This window comes from Carcharhinus amblyrhynchos, chromosome 22 (genome assembly GCF_965287045.1).
Source record: "Carcharhinus amblyrhynchos chromosome 22, sCarAmb.v2.hapA, whole genome shotgun sequence".
Lineage (NCBI taxonomy): Eukaryota > Metazoa > Chordata > Chondrichthyes > Carcharhiniformes > Carcharhinidae > Carcharhinus > Carcharhinus amblyrhynchos.
In genome coordinates, this window is record NC_137345.1 from 45046552 (window position 1) to 45070585 (window position 24034).

Genomic DNA, 24034 nt, shown 5'->3' on the forward strand with positions numbered 1-24034 from the left:
GGTGGAGAAGTTCCTCCCCGACTCTGTCCTAAATCTATTTCCCCTTATTTTGAGACTGTGCCCCCTAGTTCTATTTTCACCTGCCAGTGGAAACAACTTCCCTGCTTCTATCTTATCTATTCCCTTCATAATCTTATGTTTCTATCAGATCTCCCTGACCAATAACCAACCAATATTTTATTCTGTAATTCATTGTGTACATGGGCACTAGAAAATAATTTCCACCTTCTGAAATTCAGGATACATTGTTTCATTTTAGGGGTAATATAGTCACTGAATATAAATTGGATCTTTGCAAAGTTTCCTAGTGTCCATCAAGACTAGAGTTTTGATTCTACAAAATTGGATCTTTCCATTTCAGGCTGCCAGTATTGGGAGCAAACAGCCCAACTGCAACATGTAACTAATAATTTCTTAACCTCATCCTTAAAAGATGGACTCAGAATGATTGTACTCCTCCCTGCTACCCCAGCAGTGTTTCTTGATGTGTTTCTGTTGTGGACAGGGAGCTGTGCTCCAACTCATCAAATTAATTTAATATTTATACAGACAGTAGTGAGGAAACTGTTCTTGCAACCTGACTGCATCTGAGCCATGGTCCCACAGATGGAAGAGGTTGTGACCCAACTCATTTAACCTCCCAATCTTCACTGCAGCTGTTTTGAACATGGGCTGTGTAGATCCTGGAGCTCCATACAGACGGTCCAGTGGGTCAGCAAGATAATCTAGTCTCCAGTGGACGGAGATGGCAGGGGGGGTGTGGGGGGGGGGGGGGCGCGCGGTGGTGGGGGTAGAGAAATGAGAGCGAGACAAAAATAAGGAGGAAACTGGAAGTGGAAAATAGGGAGGGCGCAGCAACTGCTATGATGGGAGGGTGCATTCAATTTAGACTGAGCAAGTATTATTATCATGTGGGCTGCTGTGAGAATTTCTTTAGATTTTCTGTTGATATTAGTGTCTTGATTGTTGAGTCAGGCATTAGTTGTCAATTTGACTTGCTTAAATCTTTTGCCTTGTACCCACGCACCTCTTCCACCTTCTTCCGTCAGGAAAAAGATACAAAAGTCTGAGGTCATGTCCCAACCGACTCAAGAACATCATCTTCCCTGCTGCTGCCAGACTTTTGAATGGACTTACCTTGCATTAAGTTGATCTGTCTCTCCACCCTAACTATGATTGTAACACTACATTCTGCACTCTGTTTCCTTCTCTATGAACGATCTGCTTTGTCTGTATAGCGCACAAGAAACAATACTTTTCATTGTGTTAATATGTGACAATAAATCAAATCAAATGTTGCAATGAAGTGAATTCTTAGACTGATTATCTGAGAAACTGGGCTGTGTTTCAGATCTGTAAAGTACTACCAGGAATGTCACACATATGAGGACTCTTAATAGAATCGTAGAGAATGAAACTCATTGCCAAAGGGAATTTAAAACAAAAAAATATTGAATTCTGTTTGAAGCCTAATAAACATCATGGTGTTGATTTGACTAGAGGCTTTTTGAATTGATGCAAATCTGGGAGTTGATTGGGTTTGTTTAACATTAAAGTGATCTTTCACCACACTAAAAAGCAATGCTATTGACATTCGGAAGAACATTAGTGCAGTCTCACCAATCTCTGCTTTATCTGTTCTGTCCCAGACCTATCTGAAATTGTTCTCAAATTTGCCATTTTAATTATTTATTTGATGAAAACAGAATTGAGAAGTTCTTTTCATGCAACACGAGTATTACCTACTATTGCAATTTAGATGGAGGTCTGTGATTACTAATCCATTTGAAGAGGAATCCTTAAAACAGTTTGGGAATTGCTGTTTTTTTAACACGGCTAGCGATTGTTCATACTTTATTTCAGTCGAACTGCAGCAAAAATGTAACTGTTTCAGGATGGGGTGATGCCACCACAGTGTTTTACTACAGACAAGTACAACCAGTGCAATTAACCAGAATGTTGTTTATCATTTGCAGTCAGAATGTAAGAATTGTTTGCTTTTGTACTTGTAGAATAATCTGCAGTTTGCATTTCTTTCTATTGAAGTGTTTAAAGTTTTTCTAAGTGCATTTGTAGAGCTGGCAGCATCAGGAAATTTTCTGAACTAGCTACTGCAGGAGGCCAGTATGAAGTTCAATCCCTATGTAACATCTTTCCAGAGGAAGAGGCACTTCAACGCTCCATTCCACATCTGCAGGAAAATTGTTTTCTCCGCACTAAGATGCTGAGGCAGAAATACAATGTTCGCTCAATGCCCATACGCAAGGATGATGAGGTTCAGGTTGTCAGAGGACATTACAAGGGTCAGCAGATTAGTAAAGTTGTACAAGTGTACAGAAAGAAATATGTAATCTACGTTGTGCAATGTGAAAAAGCCAGTGGTACTACAGTTCATGTTGGCATTCACCCCAGTAAGGTGATGATTACCAGACTAAAGCTGGACAAGGATCGCAAGAAGGTCCTGGAATGCAAGGCCAAATCTCGCCAAGTTAGCAAAGATGAGGATAAATGTAAGGAAGAATCTGTTGAAGAACAGGAGTAATTGAATGTTGGAACTTTACTACTTTGAATAAAGATTCAAAAATTTAAAAGAAGTGTGATTGGTAACATTGCTGCTCACTTAATGCCGTGACGACTTGGTGCAGTATTCTTGTCAACCCGTGACTCTCTTCCTTGTAAGTTCAGTCACCTTGGAAATGTGCCCTCAAAGCCAATCTTATGATGTTTTGTTTCTCACTGATCTAATGGCACCCATCTCCTGAAAAAGAAACTTCTCGCTGATTGTGGTTCTTTTCTATTTCCTGGGCCTGCTTTTGATATCTTTAAAGCAGGAAGCTGTGGTGACGAGCAATGTCTGGTTCTGGTCATGTTGGGATGGGAGTGACTAGAAAGAAGCTGGCTTGTCTTGCCTGTCTGAACTGAGGTTTTTTTTAAATTGGCCTAATTGTAAACTAGAAAATGATAAAATCAAAAAAAGTAAATGAGAATGTTGCAAAGAGGACACTGCATAGTGGAATATAGGAATGTACAGAAACAGTACTTTGGTCCATTTAGCTGATTGCAGTGTTTAACTACAATACTGTTCACTGCTTATTTCCACAGTTCATTCACTAAACAAATATTTGCCCAACCCTTTCTTAAAATGACTGATTTTATTTGATCATCTACTTGTTCCATGTTTTTCTATCTCTTTGGGCAACCTCATATTATACTGTATGAAAGACAGTGCAGTAGTTTTGATAAAATACAATCCACTGTGAAATAACGTAACATACTGATGTCTCCCCGCACTGCATCAATTGATGCAAACTTGTACCTCTGTTCTTTAGGGTTTATGGATTCAACCCTAACGTCACAGGGAAAAACTGAGTGAAGTATTTGCAGATTTTGCAAGAGCTGAGGATTTGTGCTGAGGGTGGGGAAGGAGAATGTAAAATAGGCATGATGTGAATTGAAATTGTCTCAACTAATTTCCCAATTTTAAATGCAAAGTCATTAAGAAAAGCTTGTATTTAATCGTCAGTTCAGGGCTATCTGTTATACAGTCAGGATTGAATGTGCTAAACTGAAATATCATTGGTTGACACAATTGTCCTGTTCCAAGATGAAATAAGGAATCACCTTTTTGGGACTGATGTTGGCAGCCAAACAATAGGATCAAGTCTGACAGACCGATCTTCTAAGTGCTGGAAGAGTGTGAAAACATTCGAGAGCATCTTGTCCAATTTTTGGGCGAGTTCCCAGGTGCAATCTTACGGTACCTGGAAAGAAAATGAGACAAAGTGTGATTCTTGCCAGTAGGGGGAGTGGACAGAATTTATTCACGACAGGAAGTTGGCTGCTGACTGCTAGAGGGCGCTATTGCACATGGGGCCCTGATTTCCCAGTGTACTATGTTTTGAAGTACATTGTGTTTTACTCCTCCTCGTCTCCCCTTCCCCCCCCCCACCAGCCCATTGCAGCCCTGGCGATCTTTGATGCAGAGCCCGCAGCTCCCATGCCCTGCTTCCCCTTCAGGCTCTGCCCCTTGACGTTGCCTGGTAGCAAATAGTGCCAAACTGGCACTGCCCATCCTTGATCAGCCAGGAGTGACTTCAGCTCCCTTTTGGTGAGGTCTTCACGTCAAGACCCCATTGGTGGGGGACCACATGTGATACTTGCTGGTGAAGATCTTAAGACGAGTGAGGCCGGACGATTGTAACCCGGGCTCACTAATAATATTAAAATTAATTTATGAATATTTAAATTGCCCTCGTGCCCAGGAAGGGCGTGAGGCTGATTATTTTGGCATAACAGAGCTGTAATATGGAGAGATGCAGGAAACCAGGCACAAAACCAGTTTTTGGCCACATGCACATCTTACCAGCCCTCCTAGCCATCGACCGGCGTGACGAGCCAGTAAGATCGCCCCCTCAGTAATAATGCTGCAGCAAAAGTTAAACAACCCACGTATTAGGGCTTTATAGGATCTCTACAGAGCAGAAGGAGGCCATTCAGCCCGACACATCTGCACTGAATCTGGCAGATCATTTTACCCATGGTCTATCCCCGTAACCTTATGGAATTACTAATTCCCCTAACCTATCCATCCTGAAACACTAAGGGGTAATTTAGTGTGGCTAATCCATCTAACAAGCACACCTTTTTGGACTGTGGGAGGAAGCTGGACACCTGGAGGAAACCCATGAAGACACTGGCAAAACATGCATACTCCACACAGACAGTGACCCGAGGCTGGAATTGAACTCGGGTTCATGGTGCAGTGAGGCAGCAGTGCTAACTAACGTGCCACAGTTCAAAGATGTACAGGTTGAAATGGATTGACCTTGGTAATTTGCCCCTTAGTATCCCAAGATGTGTAGGTTAGATGAATTAGCCATGGTAAATGTTTGGGGTAACGGGGATAGGGTGGGGGAGAGGACCTGGGTAAGATGCTCTGGCAGAGTTGGTGCATATTAGATGTTTGAATGGCCTACTTCTGCACATTAGGAATTCTGTGATGATCCCACTGTGGTATAAAACGTTATTGTGCCCAAACTGTGCCATCACTAACTCTGAGAATAAAGTGCTGTGTTCTTGAGGCACAGGTAGACCGATATTTTGAAGATAATTAATGATAACTATTTGTGATTTAATTGTATCCAACAGGAGGAATAATGAGCGTCATTCATTATCTTAAATTTATTAAATCAAGTAAGGTTCGCAAAATAAACTTCCAAAATGTTTCTCCAATCAGACATATTAGCAGAAGTAGGCCATTCAGCCCAGCGAGTCTGTTCCATCATTCAGTGAGATCACGACTGATTTGATGTGATAATCCTCAACTCCACTTTCCCATCTTATTCCCCCTTACTGATTAAAACACTCTCTGTCTCAGCCTTGAACATACTTGACGACCAGCCTTCACAGGTAAAGATTTCCTCAGATTCACTACCCTTTGAGAGAAGAAATTCCTCCTCTGTCATAAACAGGCACCCCCTCACTCCGAGATTATGTCCTCTGCTCCCTGTCTCTGCCATAAGGGGAAACAACCTTTCAGCATTAAGTGTTCCTTTTGTGCTGGGGTTGAATCCTTTGTAACTCCCCTACGTGGCTATTTTTCATATGTGAGCTGAGCTGATAAGGATTGACTGAACTGTACTGTGTACAGTTCTGGTCACCTTTTATTATAGGAGGTTATTATTAAACTAGAAAGAGTGCAGAAAAGGTTTACTAGGATGCTACCGGGACTCAATGGTTTGAGTTAAGAGTGACTGGGTAGACTTTTTGCCCGGGAGTATAGAAGATTTAGAGGTGATCTTATGGAGGTCTATAAAATAAAGGGGATAGATCAGCTAGATAGTGAACTTCTTTTCCCAAAGGTAGGGTAGCTTAAAACTAGAAGGCATAGGTTTAATGTGATAGGGTTGAGAGACAAAAGGGTCCAGAGGGGCAATTTTTCACACAGGGTGGGGTCTGGAACAAGCTGCCAGTGGTAGTAGTAGTAAAGGTGGGTACAATTGTCTTTTAAAATGCATTTAGACGGTTATATGGGTAAGATGGGTATAGGGCAATATGGGCCAAATGTGGGTAACTGGGACTAGCTCAGTGGTTAAAAACTGGGCAGTGTGGATCAGTTGGGCCGAAGGGCCGGTTTCCATGCTGTAAACCTCTATGACTCCTCTGCCTATTCAACAAAGGAGTGCATCACTGTGAACTCGAGCCTGCCTGTGCTCACAATGCACATTTTCCAGCAGGGATCCTTGGACAGCTGTGAGGTGCCTTCAGCACCTAGCTTAGGAAAACCGGCCCAACGTGGATCTGCTGACTCAGGCTAATGCTGCCTTGGTCCTTGTCGGCTGCAGGAAGCGTTGAAATGTAAAACCTCTGAAATTCTAGCTGGATAAAGTTTTCTTTTGTTCTAATAATACAGTTACAGCACTCATCCTGAATTCAACCTTGGAAATACATGGAGTGTTGGATTGCAGAGAAACCGACTGCTTGTGTAACTTTTTAATTTTCTTGTGGATCAGATTGATTAGGTCTTTGCAGAATTCCTTTTAAACCAGGACCATGGTGCGATTGATCCACACGCTTTAATCAATGCAGCTCCGACCGTAAAGCTGGCTCTTCTATGAAACATACGTACATAATGCCAGTCATATCTAAGTATGGAGCGCACATCCACAGATATAGACTTCACAGTTGTCCTCGCTCTGTCCATAAATAATGGATATTTTCCAGATTTTCAAGAAATTCTCTGGTAATGGCTTCCTTGTTGATCTGACCTGGTTTGACCGGTGCAGTTAGCATCCAATCAAGAGAAGCTGTAAGCTCACTTGATCTGATTTTTCAGGGATTGATTCTGTTACTGACTGTGTCTCATCAATAAAATCAGTGGTATTTGTTGACTCCTGGTATGTAATATAAGCTGAGCATTTCTTGCAGGAGGTCTACTGGAAAATTAAGCTGATTTGATTTATTATTGTCATATGTATTAACATACAGTGAAAAGTATTGTTTCTTGTGCGCTACACAGACAAAGCATACTGTTCATAGAGTGCAGAATGTAGTGTTACAGGCATAGAACATAGAGCATAGAACCCTACAGTGCAGCAAGAGGCCCTTCGGCCCATCGAGTCTGCACCAAACACAATCCCACCCAGGCCCTACCCCCATATCCCTACTTATTATACCCACTAATCTCCACTACTCTGGACACTAAGGGGCCATTTCTTAGCATGACCAATCAACCTAACCCGCACATCATAGTTAGGATGTAGAGAAAGATCAGCTTAATGCAAGGTAAGTCCATTCAAAAATCTGACAGCAGCAGGGAAGAAGCTGTCCTTGAGTCGTTTGGTGTGTGACCTCAGACTTTTGTATCCTTTTCCCAACGGAAAAAGGCGGAAGAGAGAATGTCCGGGGTGTATGGGGTCCTTAATCATGCTGGCTGCTTTTCTGAGGCAGGAAGTGTAGACAGAGCCAATGGATGGGAGGCTGGTTTGCATGATAGATTGAGCTACATTCTCAAACTTTTGTAGTTCCTTGCAGTTCTGGCAGAGTGGGAGCCCAAGCTGATTGATTTAATTAAAACAATTATTACTTGAATTCTGTTCTCTTCACTTTTTGTTGCTTTTGAGTGCAACATACATCCAAGTTAAATAAACAGAGTGAGTCATTGTTGCAGCATGATTTAATTTCAGACAGAACTTACTTTTTAATACTATTTTGTGTTCTCGATCACCTCTCTGTCAAAAGGGCAATTGCTGCTTGCTGTTGAGTTTTGACAGTGTTTTGTTTGGTTGATGGACAAGAATGACTCTGGGTTATAACAAGACATCCCCTCTTTATCTCTGTCAGGAAGTGCGCAATTTGCCCCCATCCCCTCCTTCCACCCCATAGTGAAAAAACAATTTGGACTTGTAATCTTCTTCCCCAGTTTTTTGCTACCAGTAAAAGTCAGGGCTAGTCAGTTTTTTAGCCAGAGGGGCTGTGAGTGAGGTTTAACTTGCTAGATAGCCTATAGAGGGAGGTATTGCTCTTGTTATTTTAGTAAGGTGCTTGAAAAGGTTCCCCATGGTAGGCTCATGAAGGAGATAAGGAGGTGTGGGACAGAAGGAAATGTGGCCAATTGGATAAGTAACTGGTGGTATCATAGAAGACAGAGTGATGGTGGAGGGAAAATTCTCAGACTGGAGGCCAGTTACCAGCGGTATACCACAGGGATCAGTGCTGGATCCTCTGCTTTTTGTGTTTTTTTTTTAACAATGACTTGGAAGAAGGGGCTGAAGGGTGGGTTAGTAAATTTGCTGATGACACCAAGATTGGTGGAGTAGTGGATGAGGTGGAGGGCTCTTGCAGGCTGCAAAGAGAGATTGATAGGATGCAGAGCTGGGCCAAAAAGTGGCAGATGGAGTTTAACCCTGATAAGTGTGAGGTGATTCATTTTGGTAGGACAAACTTGAATGCAGATTACAGGGTCAATGGCAGGGTTCTAAGGAATGTGGAGGAACAGAGAGATCTTGGGGTTCATATCCACAGATCTCTGAAGGTTGCCACTCAAGTGGATAGAAGGCTTATAGTGTGTTAGCGTTTATTAACAGGGGGTTTGAGTTTAGAGCTGTGGGGCTATGCTGCAACTATACCAGGTGTTGGTGAGACCACATTTAGAATATTGTGTTAAGTTCTGGTCACGTCAGTATAAGAAGGATGTGGAAGCATTGGAGGGAGTGCAGAGGAGATTTACCAGGATGCTGCCTGGTTTGGAGGGTAGGTCTTATGAGGAAAGGTTGAGGGAGCTGGGGCTTTTCTCTTTGGAGCGGAGGAGGATGAGAGGCGACTTAATAGCAATTTATAGGATGATGAGGGGGCTAGATAGAGTGGACGTGCAGAGACTATTTCCTCGGGTGGCTGTAGCTGTTTCTAGGGGGCATAACAATAAGGTTCATGGTGGGAGATATAGGAGGGATGTCTGAGGTAGATTCTTCACTCAGAGTGGTTGGGGTGTGGAATAGACTGCCTGCTGTGATAGTGGAGTCGGACACTTTCGGAACTTTCAAGCGGTTATTGGATAGGCACATGGAGCAGACCAGAATTATAGGGAGTGGGATAGCTTGATCTTGTGACTGGACATAGCTCGGCACAACATTGAGGGCCAAAGGAGCCTGTTCTGTGCTGTAATGTTCAATGTTTCTATGTGCAGAATTCTGGCCCTGCCTCTGGCACTCCCCCCACAGGCCCCTGGCTGACCACATCAGAAATCCAGGTGTCATTAAAATAGTGGCCAGTGTGAAAACGGGTGCCATTCCCGCTAGTTACTTTATGCCTAATTTTACAAAGTTTTCCCGCTGCAGGACAGGCGCAAGGAGGTTGTAAAATTCCACCCCTCTGGGTGGCATACACTTACAACACTGGTGGACCAATAGTTTGAAGTAATTCTTTGGTCTCATTAGGCACTATAATCACGATTATTGAGGCAGCATAATGCATGAGTGACTTTGTAAGGATAGTGAGAAAGGTAAGTGTCGCCTGTTGGGCTCAAGTTAGTTTTACATCAGGTTTGATGCAGTGGGGAAAATAATCGGATTGACAAAAATTGTGGTTGATTCTTAATTGCCCTCTGAAATAGCCTAGCTGGTTCAAGGGGTAATTAGAGGTGGGCAATAAACATTGACACTGCCAGCGATGCCCATGTCTCATGGATGAATTTTTTTTAAAAAGCGTGTTCATTAAAATGGGGAGGCATTTGCTCCCAAGCACGGTTTCACATAAATTGCATAAATCTTTTTTAAGTGACAGTCTACTTAAGTAATTACCAAATTGAGAATGTTTTGAATTAAAATCTTCCTTTCATTTGGAAGTAGGAAAAATCACAATTTTTTTTTCCTTCAAAAGTGTAGAATCCGCAGTAAAATGTAATGTTTATTTTCAAGGCTCGCTTAGTATTTGCAAGTGGGAACTGCCACTTTTTTTTTGATTAGTACCTCCTATCTGCAGTCTGTAACTTTTCTGTTCCTTTGTTGTTCCCAATGCAGTATTTATGTAAGTAATGCAAATATTGCAGGAACTAAATATTTTTTCTAAGGAGGGAAGTACACACTCTCACCACGATCTCAAACTGGCTCCTGTAATTTTCCATGGCCACCCTTTTCTCCTCAGGCATTGGCTTTGTTTTGATATATTTTCCAGGTCTTTATGTAATAAACCTATAGATCAAGCTGATGCTTTTGAGCTGACCTTTATCACTGCATCTCCTGTATCTCCCTTTCCACCAGACCATCCTTACCTATGTAGCTAATCTCACACCCGGCGGACATTTGTTCTCCGCTCCCTGTCCCGCTTTCAGGAGCCGTGTGCAATTAAGGGAGGTGGGTGGGCTCTTGAAGCTGGAAAGCTTTTTAAAAATTCATTCAGAGATGTGGGCATCACTGGCATTTATTGCACATTTTATAACTGCCCTCAACGGTGGTGGTGAGCTGCCTTCTTGAATGGCTGCAGTCCATGTGGTGTAGTTACACCCACAGTGCTGTTAGGGAGGGTGTTCCTGGATTTTGACCCAGTGATGGCAGAAGAATGGCAATTATATTTCTGAGTCAAGATGGTGTGTGGCTGGGAGGGGAACTTCCTACTGGTGGTGTTCCCAGGTATTTTTGCACTTGTGCTCCCTCAGAGTTTCTCAAACTTTTCCAGCTCCCTTTTTGACTGAAGGAATTCCTGAGAAGCATTCTTATTATTGGCCTGAAAAATTAAATCACAATAATTATTGTGCAATAGGTACAAATATTGTGTTTGTCTTGTCTGTATATATTTATTATAATGAAGCTCTGTTTTTCAACAAATACATTAAAACCTTACCTTCATCTTATTGTTTTTTTTTAATGGGAGCACCAACTCACTCCTTCATTCTTGCCCACCTACACTCTGGCCTACCTTCACTCTCCCCAAACCACCCTCTTCTTGGTGACCTGCCGCCAAACTGACTGACTGCATAAACCCTGCTGGGGTCCCACAGAACAGTTTGGGAACCCCAATCCTTCTGGGTGGTTGTGTTTGAAGGTGCCTTGGTGAGTTCCTGACAGTACATTTTGCTACTACTATACATTGATGGTGGAGGGAGTGGATGTTTGTGAAACAGATACCAACCAGGACAAAGCAGTCTGCTTGGTTTCTGTCAAGCATCTTGTGTTGTCGGCGCTGCACTCCATCACATAGAGTCCCTATAGTGCAGGAGAAGGCCATTCAGCCCATTGAGCCTGCACTGCCAACAATCTCACTGAGGCCCTTTCCCCATAACCCCACACATTTACCCTGCTAATCCCCTTGACACTAAGGGACAATTTACTATAGCAATCCACCTAACCTGCACATCTTTGGAGTGTGGGAGAAAACCGGAGGACCGAGACAAAACCCACGCAGAGATGGGGAGAATGTGCAAACTCCACACAGTCATCCAGGACCAGAATTGAACCCATCTCTAAGGAGATCGGGGTTATGGGGAAGCGGCAGGAGAATGGGGATGAGAAAAATATCAGCCATGATTGAATGACAGAGCAGACTTGATGGGCCAAGTGACCTAATTCTGCTCCTAGGTCTTGTGGACTACAGAGCTATGATCTGATCCAATGCTTGAAGAATTACTTAGTGCCATCACTTGCTGCTCGCCCTGTGTGGCATGCAAATAGTCCAGTGTTGTAGCTTCACCAGGTTGGCCCCTTTTTAAGTTTAGGTTTCTGGCATGCCCGCCAACACCCTTCATTGAACCAGGGTTAATCCCCTGGTGGTAACGGTAGAATGAGGGAGATGCCAGACCATGAAGTTCTAGATTGTGGTTGAGTACAATTCTGCAGCTGCTAGTGTCCTGCAAGGCCTCATATTTGCCCAGACTTGTTGTTAGATCTGTTTAAAATTTATCCCATTTAACACAGTGTTAGTGCCACACCATATAATAGAGCCAACGTGAGGACAGGATTTTGTCTTTCGTGGTCACTGCTACAGACACTGTCATGGATGCATCTATGGCTGGCAGATTGCTGAGGATGAGGTTAAGTATGTTTTTCCCTCCTGTTGGCTTCCTCACCATCTGTCACAGGCCCAGTCTGGCACCAATGTCCTGTAGGGCTCAGTCAGTAATGATGTTTCTGGTCCACAGTTGGTGTTGGATATTGGAGTCCTGCACCCAGAGTACATTCTGTGTCCTTGCCACTATTGGTGCTTTTTCAAAGTGCTGTTTGACGTGGAGAAGGACTGATTGGTCAGCTGAGCAGGGATTGGTATGTGGTAATTAGTGGGAGGTTTCCTTGCCTATGTTTGACATGATGTGAGACTTCATGTGGTCCAGAATCCTTTCATAAGAGACAGTCCAGTACTGAAAGATCAGTAACCAACCATCACCAATGAATGGGGTTGATGTGTTTGGAGCTCTACAGCTGCCACAGCCCCCCACCACAGGACAGCTTGTAGTTGCAGCTTTGGTTGCCCAGCAATGACAGCTGTGGGATGGGTGGAGAGGTTGCTAACTTGAAGGTTAGCATTGTTTGAATACCTTTTTATTCATCATTTTGGGGTTTGGCGTCAGGTGGGACTGGCTAATCATGCCTTAAAGGGCAATTTAATCAGCTATCCATTGGAAGCAGGTGAAAGCAGCTGTCATCTCACCTGTCCCCTGTCCCTATGCAACCTCCCTTAAAATAGCCTGCAGGTGGGACGATAGGGACAGACTGAAGCCCCAGAATTCCAAGTCCCCAGAATTCTCCTAGTCCCGTGCCTTCCATCTCCTCAGAAATTCAGCTCTCTGTCCCTCATCATTGAATCCCTACAGTGCAGAAGGAAGCCACTCAAACCATTGAGCCTGCACTGACAACAATCCCACCCAGGCCCTATCACCATAACCCCACATTTTATGTTGCTAATCCTCCTGACACTAAGAGATAATGTAGCATGGCCAATCCGTCTAACCTGTACATCTTTGGAGTGTGGGAGGAAACCTACGCACAGACAGTCACCCAAGGCTGGAATTGAACTTGGGCCTCTGCTGCTTTGAGGCAGCAGTGCTAACCACTGTGCCAACGTGCCACCTTTATTGAGAGATACAGGAACTGGCAGGGTTAGTGCCTCCTTCAGGAATGTGTTTCCTTTTAGGAGATTATGAAGATGGTTGTAGATATTTCCACAGCAACTCTTGTTAAGATATGAAGGTCTAAAGGTTTGTTTGGGGATGTGGAGAGCGAGATGGAGAAAGAGAGAAATAAAGGAGAAAATGCTTGTGAAAATGAAATGTTCTGCTAATTTTTGGCCCGTATCACAATATTTAAAGAGCAGAGAGTTCTGATATTCACAACGAACAGTATCTGAAATATGTTATGGTCTTTTATCTTGCTGCTGTTTGTAGGATCTTGCTCTGCACAAAATTGCTGAAGTGTTTGGAAACCATAACCATTTATGCTTCAAAACAGAATGAGATATTTGAGAATTGTAAAGATATTCTATACAAAGACATATATATCTGTACATCTGTAAATATCTGTCTATCTGTAAATATCTGCCTTTTGTTGCAAATTGGTCATTTGGATGTAGCCTGGGGAAATATTAATTCACCAAAACCTATAGGTCAGTGTCCATTAAATGCTGATTTTGGTTGACAGCATGTTGGGAATTTAATCATCTATCTTTGTTTTAATTTTTTGAATTTTATAATATTTTCATTGCATTTCCACCTTTTTTTTGTAAAAAGAAGTGTTGAATTTTGAACAACAAAACCTGGATTTTTTTTTCTCAAATTGAAAGCAGTTGAAAACACTGCGTGTTTGGTCTGTCTTTGGGCCCGTGAGTTGGCTCTGCCAACCTATGATGAAGGAAATATAAATCCCTTCAGCTGTTCATGTAGCAGTTATGTCACTGGAATCCCTGTGGCTACATTATGTACACTAAACTGCCCCGAATACTGCTGCCCTGAACCTGTATAGTTGAAATTCTTCTGCTGCTGCTGCTGTGGGCCCGTGAACCTGTGTAGCCAAACTGCGCGCAGGCTGTCACATGTCCTCTGAGGGATGTAGCTCCACTAATGCCCAGGCAGAGATTAATCCTCGGCACTAATTCACAGCCTCTCTCGCACAAACTCATCAGAATAGGCCAAGTGGGAATTATGGTTTAGCTATCAACAAAGCCATCAAGGGGATTGCTGTGAGATGAGGTTTGCTTGTTTGTTTGTTTTTATTTTTAAATACATTTTTCAGCTTGACATTTTATTTTTCTATCCCAGCTCTGCAGTGGTCTTGAGGCTACAGTTATGTGTGGTGACTATAAGGGTTGAGGGTATGTTCGCAGTGACCATTTGGTTGAATGCATGAGGCTTTCTGTAATGCTTGGACTGTTTTTTTTTCTCTGCAGTGCATGAAGACTTGAAGCTCGGTAACGGTGCAGATAATTCAAGGTCCTGCTGCCGTGTAGAAGATGTCAGGCTCTTACGATGAATCCAGTGGATTAGAGGAAACGACTGACAGTTTCTGGGAGGTACTGCAACTTTCTTGCTACACTTAGGAAGATGAGAATATTGCCAGATAAATGCTACTGCTATGCCTGATTATTTTAAAGCAGATTTTGCAGTAGCTTCCTTTGCTGCAAGCTGCATTGGTAAATCGAAAGGGTTGATGAGTTCTGATGCTTTATACATGGCCGAGTGCTGTTAAGTATTCATTCATCAGAAATTGTGGTGATGTGTTAGCAGTTTGTGTGCATTTGCAGAAAATGTGCTGCAGCTTTGATTAAATGATTAATGAAACCACGTATGATGTTGCGCTGTTATTTCAGTTCAGCACGAGTCTGAACTCACCAGCCACTGTAACCATATGTGACATTAACCTAGTATTTAACAGTGTGTGTATATGACCTGAGTATAATATGTATTCACTTAAAGGCACTACAAATCAAGAGCGCACTTACAGCGGCTAAGGACGTATGTTAAATGGTTTGTGTTTTTAAATTATTCATTGAGGAAAGAAGTACAGTGGATTTTCAGAACCTGCTTTAAAAAAAGTACTGTGGAAGGATGAGTAAAGTATTTGGAATGTGATGTTGCCTTTAAAAAGCACAGCTGCTTGCCTATTTTCTCTCCTTCAAGGTGCTGACCTTTTACTGAGAATATCCTCTATGGTTTGCAGCCCTCCAGCTTCTTACTGAAGTGGCTATTCTTTCTTTGAGCTTGGAGACTGAGTGTCAGTAAGCTATTTAATCTGGACTGAGCCAGATTCTCTCTGTCCTTGCTCCATTTACCCAGTGTCATTGATAACCATCAGCAGGGAGTGAGAACTCAGGCTGTGTGTGTGTGTGTGTGTGTGTGTGTGTGTTTAAATCTTCTCTCTGCCCTCTTTCAGTCACCTCCACATTGTTGGAGCCTGTTTTAGAACTTCAAATGATATGCTGTATTAGCTCTTGAACCAAAGACTCTATATCTGGGAGTGCTGGATTGCACTATAGGGAGACGTGGTCTTCAGGGGAGGCTATGTATCATTTTAAATGCTGGTGCTTGCTATTCCATCACATTTCCCAGTTTGCCATGGTCCATACGCTAACTTAGGCTGTCTTTTTCTGTTGGAGATCTCTACCTTGCTCTTAATTTTTGTTTTGCCAGGAGTGTCTTGGAGTGACCCATCCTCTGTCCACTTTCATCTATATCATTGTATCTGGTTTACTGCCTGTGCGATCCACTTCTTCTGTGCTTTGCCTGCCACTGATCTTCATGAGGGAGGGCTTGTACTCTTCACCCAGTGCCTTTCCTCTTTTCTCTGCTCACCTACAGTTTTTCAACCTTCAGAGGTTTTAAATTGAACTTGTCTGTTAGGGTCTGAACGGCAACATTTTGTTAAAAATATATAAGGGGATAGAAGCATTCAGAGTCCATGAAACATTCCAGAAACTGACTAGACTGTTACCCTGTCAATCTGGTCTTTACTATTAATTATTATGATGGGAAAATGAAAGCAATCTATTAACTCTTAAAATAAATGACATGTAATCTCTATCATTAAAGGAAATAAATGATTTATCAAACCAATAACCCATTTCCATGATCTTATCACTTAAAATATTGAGAATTCTAGTGTTTAATTTTATGGAATTGAATTGGATTATTAATATAAATGGGATATTTTGGTCTGTAGCCCTCTCCAAATGGATCAATACAACGATAAGTAACTTGGGTAATGCTGCAAAATAAAATTCTATGGTAATTTCAAAACAGTTCAATGAGTGGTCTTTCAGTAGCAAACTGCTAAAGTTTAGTTTATTTATTAGCATTATAAGTAGGCTTACATTAACACTGCAATGAAATTACTGTGAAAATCCCCTAGTTGCCACACTCTGGTGCCTGTTCAGGTACACTGAGGGAGAATTTGGCACGGCCAATGCACCTAACCAGCATGTCTTTCAGGCTGTGGGAGGAAACCTGAGCGTGCAAAGGAAACCCATGCAGACACGGGGAGAATGTACAAAATCCACACACTGACCCAAACTGGGAACTGAACCCAGGTCCCTGGCGCTCTGAAGCAACAGTGCTAACCATGTTGTCACCCTGTGAAGTATAATGAATGTACAGATTCTGACTGGGAGTCAGGGCTCTCCACTGTGTGGGGAGAGAGCTGGCAGGACATGGAGATGAAAAAAAAATTCTATCCAAGTAACCATTTAATTTGACAGTGAGATGTAATTTAATGTCAGCGTCACTGTACACTATGTACTGTTAATAACAGTCACCCTATGATGCAAATCCTTTTTTATGTTTTCTTGTGTACTAGTTTGCTAATTTTAGCTACTAAACTGTTAAGTATTAGTGTAAGTCTGAGACATAGAGGGTGCTTGAGGAATCCTATACATGGGGCTGTGCAAAGATCTATTTAAAAATTTTAAAAAACTGGCATCTGTTTTATGTAAGTGGCATTTTCACAGGATGTTTGTTTGGATTGTACTATTCTTCTGGGTGAGCTATCTCTCCACTTCAGTTAACTTTCTCTGCAACAATGAAAGCCAATACCTCACCCCGAATCCTAAGTAGAGCAAGAAAAATAACAAGTGAATTAAATGTGTAATTCTTCACTGATCTCAAGGATGAATAGCAAATCTGAAAGACAGTTCATTGTAAACATATTACCCTCTCCATATCTTACCTTTTTTTGATCTTATTTTTGAATGGCTGTCTCTAAAAGAAATATATTTGTGTCACACGTTCTCTCGCAGCTGGGAGAATGGAACTGCTTCTTCCTAGCCCCCTGCCACTGCGCACCATGATTTGGTTGCTCGGACTTTGGTAATATCCTACCCGCTTATTTTCCTTGGGTCCATTTTCTATTGAATCCAAGGTCCTTCAGTGAAATATATTCATTTGTGAAATTAAAGTCATTGAGAAGTGTTTCTAAATGTGTAATGCATTAATGGTTGATGAAGTACTTGGTAAAGAACAGACTATATTTAGAATGTCCTACTGGAGTGAAGGACTCCTGTTGTTCTTCCTTGTTGCTGGCTGCACTGACATCCCACTGCAATTTGAGACAAGAGAGGCACAACTCAACACTAACAAAATATTGAAACCATTAAAAATGGCTAATGCAAGATTAAAAATGGATATTTCTCATATGGGCAGTAAGTGTTGACCTAGCCAGCAAAGCCACATCCCTCAAATTATTTCTTTTTTAAAAAGCCAGTTCTAATTTTGCAGTACAGTTGCCTTGAAGATTTTTCTTTTTGTTATTATTGAAAAGAGTTTAAGAAGTTCACCTCTCTTTAAATTAGAATGTTCTGTTTTACCTGGGGTAGCACTGCTGCCTCACAGGGCCTGGGGCCCAGGTTTGATTCCCAGCTTGGGTGACGTCTGCGTGGAGTTTGCACATTCTCCCCATGTCTGTGTGGGCTTCCTCTGGGTGCTCCAGTTTCCTCCTGCAGTTCAGAGATGTGCGGGTTAGGTTGATTGGCTATGCTAAATTGTTTATTAGTGTCAGAGAGTTAGCAGGGTAAATAAGTGGGGTTATGGGGATAGGGCCTGGGTAGGATTGTTGATGCAGACTCAATGGGCCAAATGGCCTCTTTCTGCACTGTAGGAATTCTATGATACTTGGTATGCTGTGTCTCTAATATTGTTTACAAATTATCTTCCCTAATGTTGTCCCATTATTCATATCAAATGGAGGATTTATGTCAGCGTCCAAGCGGTCTGGAATGAGCAAGAGGAGTATAATATTTATACTGAGTTGTACCTGAATTAGAGCAGATAGAGAGGGAGGTGAGGTGAATTTAGCAATGTAAACTGCACTTGATTTTTGTAATTCCCCATGTTTATATCAACATGAATGAAAATAGCAAAGGCCAAAATATTAATCCCAAGATTGTAGACATAGCACCAAGCCTAATGCTCCATTAGTAGTGCATTAACATGTCATCAGCATGAGGTGTTCTGACATTATAGATAAACATCATCTCCCAGGTTAATCATTTTTGAGAATTATGTGGTGATGTATGTGTCAGTTTTGTGCTAGGAGTGAAAGCCAGATTATATTCCCTTGTTTTGAAGGTTGCTCGATTCTCTTGCCTGAGGCAATAGTTGCAATATTGAATTGCAGCATTTTGATTCATGCAAAATATCTTGGTATCTTTAGCATTAGAAGCACAAAATGAGTTGGCATTTGAGTTTTACTGGATTTAACATGCATAACTTCACCAAATGATTTAAATTGGGTATTCCAATGGCTTGGGTAACTTAAATAAGGCAATCGAAATATCCTGATGACTTATTTGGAACCAGGCAGAAAAGTAAGTTTATTTGTTCTGGCTTACAAAACAAGACGCTCTTCATGTTACAGTATGAGTCTATTACTGGGAGTTTTTCCTTTCCTGATTTGTGACTGCCATAAATGGAAAATGGATTGAAACTATGAGAGACACTGTTTTAATGAAATCCACAGATGTCAGGGAAAGGAGTAGTTTCCTGAACAGATGAAAGCTGGAGGATGGTTTGGGAGAGCCTCCAGTGTGACCACTAATGGTGGAACAAAGGACATTGGAAATGAGAAATGGGTCAGCATCAAAGAGAAGCAAAGGGTCCAAACAGAGGCATGGGTCTGAAGGAGTGTTGGCTAAGACCCTCGAGGGTAAGGTATTGACGGTGAGATCAAAGACTTTGAAATTGATCTGGAGTGGCACTAGAAGTTTCTAGAGCTTCGTGAGAACTAAAGTGCCGGACTTGAAATGTGTAAGGACATAAGGACATGAGTGACGTAATTCTGAATGAGGTGTAACTTTACAAAAGATGCAAAGATGAGGCCAGGTGGAATCATTAGAGAAGAGTAATGCCAAAATGATAAAAGTCTGGGCCAAAGTCTCAGATGCAGTGAGAGAGAAGGCAGGCAGTGTTTCGAAAGGGTGAAAATGCAGGCTGGGAGCTAACCTGAAGGGGGAAAGGGCAAATGGAATGAGCTGATTGGCCTTTCTGCACTCTTTCCCATGTGATGACTCAGTTTTGCCATTTGAAGGTCTGATGCGCTGAAAATCACTCCCCAGTAAAGGTAACACATGAAATGAGTTTAGGTAGTGTCTACTCACTTCCTCGTGAATGTGCCTTTACTGGAAACTGGTCACAGTTTGACACACATTCTTCTTTTTGAGAGCAAGCTGGAAGGATGATTTATTTGGGAAATGGAAGCAATCCACGCTAGCACAGTGGGGGATGCATCTTCCAGATTGTGGCTGAGGCACATGATGGTTAGCTCAACATCTGGTGCTGCTGAACCTAACTTTGGAATACTTTATGCAGAATAAAGGAGTTCTATTCCTCAGTCCTCACAATGCCCTTCCTTAGGCATAACATTTCATAATTTTAAAAAAAAATCTTGCATCACCATTTTTAGTCTAGTCAAGATGATGACCTGTATAGTTGACTCTTTGTTGGAATACTGCATCAAATTGCGTAGAATGACCTTCTCTAACAGACTCTGAATATTGCATGTGCTTGTGGTCCTTCAGTTCCAATCTGTGCTTTGGCTTTGTGCCCTTGGTACTGTGGTTGTCATTGCTTCAATAATAAAAGAAAAATCTGAGCTTAATAGATTTATTCTGCATGAGAGCTTGTTGCCAGATAATTGATAGAAAATGTGTACATGTTTCTTCAGCTTAAATATAAAGAAACAGCACATCTGTGTTATGTAAAATTCTAAAAATGCTATTCATCTCTTAGGATGCAAAAGTTCTAACTTTTACTTTGAATCTTTACTGCTAAAATCTGAAGCGACCTCTCGAGACTTTGGCTTGTCCCGGTTCCCCTTCAAGTTAACCATCTTGTACTGTGAAAATTTATATTATACAGCTGCAAAGTGTCTTCTCCACCTGTGTACAAATACAACAAATCAAAATAAATTTGGTCGCATACAGTTAAAAGGCAACATCAACAGGCAGTGGATATCTACAATTATTCTTTTCTTAAGTGGCATTAGAACAAAGAAAATTACAGCATAGGAACAGGCCCTACAGCCCTCCCAAGCCTGCATCAACCATGCTGCCCGACTGAACTAAAACCCCCTACCCTTCTGGGGACCATGTCCTTCTATTCCCATCCTATTCATGTATTTGAGAAGATGCCCCTTAAAATTTTTTGTTGAATAAGGTTCTTCAATAAACCTGATCACCACCATTAATGTTTTGCAATCCTCACTGGCCCAGCCCTGAAGTATAGACCACTCTTGCTGCGGATTGCATTTATCTATAGAACTTTGGAATGACTTGACGTGCAGTCCTCATTATGTAGGAGGAATGAGACAGCAAATTTATGCACAGCATGGCCCTGCAAATAGCACTGAAGTACCTAATTTTAAAAAAAATGATGATTAAAGGAGGAATATTGGCCACCACAACGCTAACTACTTGTAACAATCAGCTAAACCACTTGAGCAGCCAGCTAAGGTCTGGGTTAAATGTTTATTCAAGGACTCCACTGTCCTCAACAATGCTCTTTGTCATTTGGTAGTACAAAACTTGAATATTGCTGACAAGAGACATGTTAAGCCTATTGGTTAAGCTACCTGGTATAAATTTCAAACAATGCTTGGCAGTTAACTGTCAGTGGGATGTGGTGTGGGGAGTGGGTTTGGCAGGATGTGGAGTTGGGGTGGGGTAAGTGGAGGATGGAAAGTGGGGTTGACTGTGTGCAGTGTAGGGTTGGGGTAGGCAAGTGTGCGATGTAGGGTTAGAGTTGGTGGAGTACGATGTAAGAGTCGGGCTCGTAAGGGTGGGGAGTATGGTTGGCAGAGAGTGGGGTTGGCACAATGCGGGCCTGGTGGGCTGCAGTTTAAGGGTGGGGATGATGAGAGTGCGAGGTTGGCAGAGGTGGGGAATAGGGTTGGCAGGTGTGAGGTGGGCAGTGGTGGGGTGTGGTGTATGGGTAGGGTTGGCAAGGGCATAGTGTACAGGTGGTGATGCTCTTGCATGTAAGAGTTTATAACATTAAAGTACCTTGGAAACCCAACACCATCCTGCTCATTTTAACCTTTTTAACTGGTGTAATATAGGAGGTGTCAGGGACCCCTATGAGCTACTCTGATATTTCAATATATAAAAAGAAAATTGAAAGTGCATTTAACCCAGAATTCTAGTTTTAACTATCATTGTACTGGTTTCTTCAGCTACTTGCAACTCCTAAAGGGCAGTCAGATTACTGTGGGGATCGTGATGGCTGTTTGAAATTGGCAGTCTGGAATATCTTTAAGTATTGAAACAGGGCATCCGCTTTGGGTGAAGGGTTTTCAGCCACAGGGCTACCTTTCAGGATGTGCTTTCACTGCTTTGGAGGTGATTTCCAAACTTTTGGAGAACATTCCCACTATCTTGGTCTTCACTCACCTCTGCTCTGCACCTTGATTACAGTATGGAAGCATCCTGGACCTCCGAACAGAGAGTTTTCTCCTCGGCTACACATTGATCCAGAGACTAGAAAGGATAGGTACCGAGTTCCATCTTGAAGGAAGTGATATCTCCAGAACAGGTGATACAGTCAGTGGACCCACTTTCTTGACATGACAGTGTACCAGTGGCTCAGACTTGGCACGCTGTTGCTGACAACTGGTGCCCCCTTGGAACAAAAGGCTGCCTTCTGAGTGGACCAGGTGAACACACGTTGCCAAGCAGTTGTCAAAGTCACCACGTTTCTGAATTTCATACCTCCAGCTCCTTCCACAGATCTGTTGGTGACACCTGCAGGATTTCGGAATCTCCTGCAAATCAGCTAACCCATGCCGTATTTGGCATGACTGCAAATTATCTCCACTGATGAGTCCAAACAAGAGTTCCTGGAAGCAGCCAAACTGCTTCACCGTGCAGCACTCACCTCTCCCTCGGGCCCTTGCACCTCCCAGCGTCAGCGGGTGGCTCCTTGGATAGAAGAGTTGCTCTGATGAAGGGCCATCTAGCCGAGAAACATTGGCTGCATTCTCTCCCCACCGATGCTGTCAGACCTGCTGAGATTTTCCAGCATTTTCTGTCTCTCTTACCATTCCAGGACCTGGCTGATGGTACTTGCGTTGAACCCTACTACTGATATTGAGGAAGAATACAGCCAGAGCCACATGTACAAGGGAACCCATGGAGCAAGTCATTGGGTTGCCGAAGCTGAGATTCAGATGACTAGTCATATATGAGGTTTGCTGCATTATGTACCAGCAGTGGTATCAATAATGGTAGTGGGCTGTTCTGACTTGTGCAGCATGACCCAGCAGAGAGGACTGAAGGTTAAGGAGCAGGAGAGTAAGGTACACTGTGCATCCCCAGAGGGATGGGAGCTGATGTGGCCAGACTCCCTGCAGCTACTTACCTATTACCGGAGAATCCCCGAATGAGCTTCTGGAGACGTGGCTGAGATAACTGAGTGTGAATAACCATGTAGAATACTAAATCTGAACCAACTGGCATCACTTCATATCTCTTGCAAACATGGACAATTCCATCCGAATCATTCACACCCTTTGCTCATCTTCTACTCTCTTCCGACCATTCTCCTCGAGGCTGAAGAGGAGTTAGTAAGTGATATGGGCAATGGGGACTTGAAATAAGTATTATGTTAAAATAACTCAATGACATTGTTACAATCACCTAAATGAATCCCTTTTGTGTGACCCTTGTGGCTGCAACAGATTTAGACACCAGATTGCTTGGTAGTTGAGATGTACATGGTATCTGTGCATCTCAGAATTATCTCCACTGATGAATCTGAATGAGATTTCCTGGGAACTCTCAATAATCTTCCAGACAGGAAGCAGCATTTAGGGTCCTGACTCAATGTGGTAAGGGATGAGATGTGTCTGTGCCTTGAATAGAATCCCTAGGCAAGGCTTCAGATGGGGGCCACATCCCAAATTGTGTGACAATCCATCACCCAGCAGTGATTTTCTCAAATGGCCAGAGGACGGGCTTGACATTCATTTCAAGATGATAGGGGGTTAGGGGGTGCTCTCGAAGCTGGAGGACCATTGGGAGGTTCTCCAGCTCATAAACACCAGCAACTTGCAGATTAGGAGAGAGAGAGAGAACGTGTCCATCTGTCCTCTTCAACTTTCAAACTGCTAAATTAAAAAGAATTCCCTCAGCTAGGCCAAAGAGCATCATAGAATCTGCACAGTGCAGAAGGAGGCCATTCAGCCCATTAAGCCAACACCAACCCCAACCAGGCCCTAATCCCTTAATCCCATGTGTTTGCCCTGCTATTCCCCCAACACTAATGGACCCCCCACCCCCCACCCCAGTCATCAATGGACCAACGTCACCTTTGGGTAATCAGTAAATGCAATGGGAAGCTGAACAGTGAGGTACAGGGTCATACAGACCAATATCTCAGGGATCTCTTCCCCCTCTGGAAACCCTACAATATGTCTCAGCTGCACCACACTGTTCAACCTTGCGAGCTCTCACCTTCCAGCGCCAAAGGAAGGGGAATCCTTGTGTAGGTGGAACCTGTCTGCTGGCCACCTTGTGACCACAGCTGTAGCCAGATAGACAGACAGAGGGCTTCAAAGTCAGTCGAGGACATTGA

At 42.7% G+C, this 24034-nt stretch overlaps 1 protein-coding gene and 1 pseudogene across 6 annotated transcripts in view; both read left to right on the top strand.

Moving 5' to 3' along the window:
- pacsin1b (protein kinase C and casein kinase substrate in neurons 1b) overlaps positions 1–24034 on the top strand; it is a 239756-nt gene that overhangs the window by 123822 nt on the left and 91900 nt on the right. For 2 of the 6 annotated variants that reach the window (XM_080210235.1, XM_080210234.1), the window contains exons 1-2: positions 14024–14170; positions 14368–14490. In XM_080210235.1, the coding sequence (XP_080066361.1) occupies positions 14431–14490 (60 nt within the window). In that variant the 5' untranslated portion in view covers positions 14024–14170; positions 14368–14430. Of the gene's footprint in view, positions 1–14022; positions 14171–14367; positions 14491–24034 lie in introns of those variants that run through there. The other 4 variants (XM_080210232.1, XM_080210233.1, XM_080210230.1 and 1 more) reach the window with 3 other exon arrangements.
- Positions 2121–2542, top strand: LOC145356933 (large ribosomal subunit protein uL24 pseudogene; annotated as a pseudogene).